This window comes from Galeopterus variegatus, unplaced genomic scaffold (assembly GCF_000696425.1).
Source record: "Galeopterus variegatus unplaced genomic scaffold, G_variegatus-3.0.2 Scaffold2230, whole genome shotgun sequence".
Taxonomy (NCBI): domain Eukaryota; kingdom Metazoa; phylum Chordata; class Mammalia; order Dermoptera; family Cynocephalidae; genus Galeopterus; species Galeopterus variegatus.
The window spans coordinates 84,846-91,008 of record NW_007728341.1 but is presented as its reverse complement, the minus strand read 5'-3'; the positions used below and the strand labels follow the sequence as shown (position 1 = coordinate 91,008).

At 38.6% G+C, this 6,163-nt stretch overlaps 1 protein-coding gene across 1 annotated transcript in view; it reads left to right on the top strand.

Annotated features, from left to right (window-relative positions):
• The window catches only part of GBAS (glioblastoma amplified sequence), a 24,478-nt gene that overhangs the window by 6,569 nt on the left and 11,746 nt on the right, over nucleotides 1-6,163 (top strand). The window contains exon 6 of the mRNA XM_008580995.1: nucleotides 867-898. Within this exon, the coding sequence (XP_008579217.1) occupies nucleotides 867-898 (32 nt within the window). The remainder of the gene's footprint in view (nucleotides 1-866; nucleotides 899-6,163) is intronic.

Sequence of the window (6,163 nt, the reverse complement as noted above, 5' to 3'; positions counted from 1 at the left end):
TGTAGCAGTGCACCACCGGGCTGGCCCATGGTATATATTTCATATTAGATATTGTATTTGTCATCTCTACATTTGGGTCTTTTTAATATCTTCCATCTCTCTCCTTGACATTGCATGTCCATATTCAACATATGGAATACAGTAATAATAACTATTCTAATTTCCTGTGTACTAAATATCATCTATATCATTTATGAATCAGTTTCAAGTCATTGTTTTTTTGTCCTCCTTATGGGTCATAAATTCTGCTTTTTTGAATGCTTGGTAATTATTGATTGGATACCAAACATTATGAATTTTACCTTTTTATGGTTTCTGGATATTTTAATATTCTTTTGTATGTTTTTGAGCTTTGTTCTAGGACTTAGTTATGTTACTTAAAAAGAGTCTGATCTTCTTTTTTTTTTTTGTCTTTTGTCTTTTTCCGTGTCCGGCAACAGATCGCAACCCTCAGTGTTGCCCCCGTACCGGACCGGGGACCGGCAACGGGATTGCAACCCTCAGTGTTGCTCCCGCGCCTCGCTCAGCCAGTGAGCGGGAACCGGTCTGTATGTGGGATCCGAACCCTCGGGCAGGAGCGCCGCCGCGCTGGTTGTTTGTTTTGCGTGTGGTTTTGATAACCATAAGTGGATGACTTACTCTTATATTGTGTGTATCTTGTCTTCTCATACCGTAAAATAACAATCCCTCTATGGGATAGGAATTCAGTGAGTAATAATATTTTGTTAGATTTTACTATTTGTTACATCCCACATTATTAAAAGTTAATTTTTAAGTTAGTTTTGTCACTTGGTATTTTTTATACTGAATTTTTCCATAACTTTTCCCAGAAGAACTAACAAACCAAAATCTAAATCTTTTTTCAGCCAGGAACCATGATTGAATGGGGCAATTACTGGTGAGTTTATTACTGAATGGTAAGTTTGTAAGTCTTTCATCTTTTGGTTTTTTTGGTGGCTAGCTGGTACAGGGATCGAACCCTGGAGCATGGTGTTATGAGCACCATGCTCTGACCAACTGAGCTAACTGGCCAGCTGAGTTTATAAATCCAGCTGAGCTTCCAAGTCTTATTAATAGACTTATTATCTTAGGCCATGGTATAAATTCTAGGAAAAAAATCTGAGGATAATTTCACACTAGACTATTGTTTTGTTTGATGTTTTCATTATGAAATTTTTCATTCATGCAAAACTTGAGAGAATAATACGATGGATCCTCCTTCCATACCCATTACTCACCTTCAATAATTATCAACACATGGCCAATCTTATTTAGATCTAACTAACTCCCTTGTAGTGGATTGAATTATGTCCCCTAAAATTCATTGAAGGTTGAATTGTGTCCCCCAAGTTTTAGGTATTAGAAACTTAGCACCCACTGTGACTGTTAAGAGGATGGGAAATCCTATTATGGTAATTGAAAGGTGGAGCCTTGAAGAGCTGGTTGGATTGCAGGACTGTGCAGTAGTGAATGGGTTAATAATGGTGGTCAGGAGTGTGATTCTGAGGGCTTTAAAAGAAGAGGAGAGTCTGTCTCTGTCTCTGCTCTCTGCTTCCACCATCTTGCAGTGTGAGGGGTCACTGTCTCCGCCACCAGATGTATTCCTTGGACTTTGGAATTCCCAGCCTCAGAAATTGTAAGCAATAATTTTTTTTTTCTTAAAAATTACCCAGTTCCAGGGTCCGGCCCGGTGGCGCACTGCTACAGTGCGCCTCTTGGGAGTGTGGCAGCGCTCCCGCCGAGGGTTCGGATCCCACATAGAGACCGGTTCCCGCTCACTGGCTGAGCGAGGTGCGGGCGCAACACTGAGGGTTGCGATCCCGTTGGCGGTCCTGGTCCGGTACGGGCACGACACTGAGGGTTGCGATCTGTTGCCGGACACGAAAAAAGACAAAAAGGAAAAAAAAAAAAATTACCCAGTTCCAAATATTTTGTTATAAGCAACAGAAACAGACTAATACATCCCCCAACCAAGATTATTCAATCCTTGACGATACACTGTTTCATCTATAAATATTTCAGGGGCCAGCCCGTGGCTCACTTGGGAGAATGCGGTGCTGATAACACCAAGGCCCCGGGTTTGGATCCCATATAGGGATGGCTGGTTCACTCACTGGCTGAGCCTGGTGCTGACAACACCAAGTCAAGGGTTAAGATCCCCTTACCGGTCATCTTTTAAAAAAATATATATATATATATAAATATTTCAGTATATATCTGTAAAAGATAAGGACTCTCTTAAAAAAAAAAAAAAGCCACCAGTAATTCATGAGGTTATTTTATATACTTCTTAGATGTTATCTTTTCTGAAATATTGCTTTTGTTCTATAAACAGAGCACCTCGGTAATATGGTTGCTTCTTTTCCTTCTTGGTTTGAGTAGCAGAATACCAATTTTTCCCCAAATTGATCTATATGTTCAACACAATACCTATCAAAATTCCAGCAGGCATTGGTAATGCAAAGGACCCAAAATTGCCAAAACAACCTCGAAAAAGATAAACAGAGTTGGAGGACTGACTACAAAGCTAGAGTAGTCAAAATAGTATAGTCCTGGCATAAGGATAGGCATACAGATCAGTGGAGTCAAATTAAGAGTGTAGAAATCAGCCCTTACATTTATAAGCAATTGATTTTTGAAAATGTGCCAAGAATTCAGTGGGGAAAGGATAGTCTTTTCAACAAAGGATCCTGGGACTACTGGATATCCTTGCAAGAAGATTAATTTGTACCCCTACCTCATATTATATATAAAAATTAACTCAAAATAATCATAGACATAAATGTAAGAGCTAGAATATAAAACTTTTAGAAGAAAACATAGGAGAAAATGTTTGTGACCTAAGGTTAGGCAAAGAGGTTTTACATATAGCACAAAAGTATGATCCACAAAAGAAAATAAAATTGATGAATTAAAATTCATCAAAATTAAAAAACTCCTTCAAAGGACATCATTTAAAAAATTTAAATGGTAACTCATAGACTTAGGGAAAATGTTTGCAAATCTGACAAGCAACTTGTATCCAGAATATGTAAAGAATTCTTACAGCTTAAGAATACAAACAACCCAATTAAAAAATGGGCAAAGGACTTGAATAGACAATGTCAAATGGCTGACGAGCATATGAAAAAATGCTCAACCTCTCTAATCATAAGAGAAATGCAAATCAAAACCTCAATAAGATAATGCCTCACACCCATTAGGATGGCCACTATCAAAAGAACAGATCAAGGATGCAGAAAAATTGGAACACTTGCACACTGCTGTTGGGAATATGAAATGGTGCAGCCGTTATGGAAAACTGGAGGCTCCTCGAAAAAATTAAAAATGGAATTACAGTACGATCCAGCAGCCCCACTTTTGGGTATATATCCAAAAGAATTCAAAGCAGGATTCTGAAAAGATGTTTGCACACCCATGTTCATCGCAGCGTTATTCACAGTAGCCAAGAGGTGGAAGGACCCAAATGTGCATTGGCAAATGAATGAATAAATACATAGACTATTATGCATCCTTAAAAAGAAAGAAGTTCTAGCCTGCTGGGGTGGAACCTGGTACAAAAAAAATAAACAAAAAATAATAATAAAAATTTTTTTTAAAAAAGGAAGTTCTGTTGTATGCTGCAGCGTGGATGAACCTTGAAGACATCGTGCTAAGTAAAATAAACCAGTCACAAAAGGATAGCGCATGATTCCACTTATATGAGTTATCCAACACAATCAAAATCATAGAAAATGGAAAGATGGTTATCAGGGGCTAGGCGGGGGGCAAGGGAGAGGGAGTTGGTGTTTAATGGGTATACAGTTTCAGTTTTGCAAAATAAAAAAGTTCTGGAGATCTGTTACATAATAATGTGAATATACTTGATGCTACTGAACTGTACACTTAAAAATGGTTGACAGTAAATTTAATATTATTGTTTTTTATCACAATAAAAAATGAGTAAATAAAATTGTTTTAAATAAAATTAATTTTTTTTTTGTCTTTTTTGTGACCAGTAAGGGGATCGCAACCCTTGCCTTGGTGTTGCCCGCACTGCACTCAGCCAGTGAGCGCACCGGCCATCCCTATATAGGATCTGAACCCACGGCGGGAGCGCCCCCGCGCTCCCAGCGTCGCACTCTCCCGAGTGCGCCACGGGGCCGGCCCTAAATAAAATTAATTTTTAAAAATTTTTGTAAATGGGAAAAGGATTTGAATAGACATTTCACCAAAGAAGATTTCATGTGCCTAATAGGTACATGAAAAGATACTCAACATCCTTAGTCATTATGGAGATAAAAGGTAAAACTACAATGAGATACCACTTCATACCCACTGGGATGGCTGTAACTAAAATGACAGATAATAACCCCTGTTGGTGTGCTTGTGGAAAAATTGGAACCTTTATGTATTGCTGATGGTAATGTAAAATGGTACAGATACTTCAGAAAATAGTCTAGCAGTTCCTGAAAATGCTAAACATGGAGTTATATATGACCCAGCAACTCTGCTCCTACTTTTCTATCCAAAAGAAATGAAAGCATACATCCACACAAACGTTTATATACAAGTATTTTTTGTTGGTTTGGTTTGGTTTGGAGGGTTTGTGTTTTGTTATGGTTTTTTTGGCAGTTGACTGGCTGGTGTGGGGATCGAACCTTTGACCTTGGTATTATCAGCACCTTGCTCTAAACAAATGAGCTAATAGGCCAGCCTATGAATGTTTATAGCAGTATTTTTCATAATAGCCAAAAAGTGGAAACAACCCAAATGCCCGTCAGCTGAGGGTGGGATTTAGCCTGAGGGCAATAGTTTGCTGGCCCTGATTTAAACGACAAAGCTTGGGGGATGGGGGGAAGCTTATAACACCAAGGTCAAGAATTCCAAGGATCCCTGTACCAGGCAGCTGACAATAAAAAACAAACAAAAAAGCAATGATAAATCTATTTATTTCCTCCCAGCAGTTACCTAATGTTGAACACAAGAAGCACACTCATTACACAAGTAATAAAATGCCAGCTTTCACCGTTATGATTTAATACTGTTTTTTTGAAATCCTATTATAATAGAAAAAACAGAAACAAAATATATAACAATATAAAGCCTCAATAATTAAGATAAGAATAGATTATTGGCTGTTGGTCAGTGCCTGGAATAGGAAATGGAAAGAAAAAAACCAAAATGATATTTAGGGTTTGATGGTGTTCTTTTCTTTTTTTCCAGTCTCCAGACTTTCTGCAATTTGGTATTTCTTTGGTAGTTAAGAATATTTTTAATTCTGAAACATTGGGATAGTTTCCTAAAATAATTTGAAGTATAAAAGGATATCTAATTCAACAAAAGATTTTGAGCATTTTTTCCTTGAAATATATCCATGCCTTAATTTTTTTCTGTTTTTCTTTTGGGGAGGAGGTGTCTGTATATGTCTTTGAGGTAGTTACGTTAACTCTTAACATTTTGTTTGGAAACTTGCTGTGTCCGTTTCCTAAGCTGGCATTTCATGGTATCATTCTCCCACAATGTGGGAGGCCATGTGTAGTTGGGAAATAGCCTCGGGTGTGGGTTACTTGACGGATCCAACCCTTAGTTTCTTTATCTTTAAATGAGAACTGTGAAAAAAAATTAAAAGAACAACAACAACAAAAAACACAACCGAGAACCTATTGCTTTTACTAACTTTCAACTTTTATATACAGTCATGCATCATTTAATGATGGGGATATGTTCTGTACATCACTATGGGATTTCATCATTGTGTGAACATCATAGATTTAGTCACACAAATCTACATTATATAGCCTACTACACACCTAGTCTGTAGGGTGTAGCCTATGGCTCCTAGGCCAAAACCTGGACAGCATGTTTCTGTACTAAATACTGTAGACAACTGTAACACAATGTAAGTAAGTATGCATCTAAACATAGAAAAGGTACAGTAAAGGGGCCGGACCGGTGGCGCACTGCTGTAGTGCGCCGCTTGGGAAGCGCGGTGGCGCTCCCGCCGAGGGTTCGGATCCCACATACAGACTGGTTCCCGCTCACTGGCTGAGCGAGGCGCGGGAGCAACACCGAGGGTTGCGATCCCGTTGCCGGTCCCGGTCCGGTACAGGGGCGACACTGAGGGTTGCAATCCGTTGCCGGACACGAAAAAAAGACAGAAAAAAAAAAAAAAAGAAAAGGT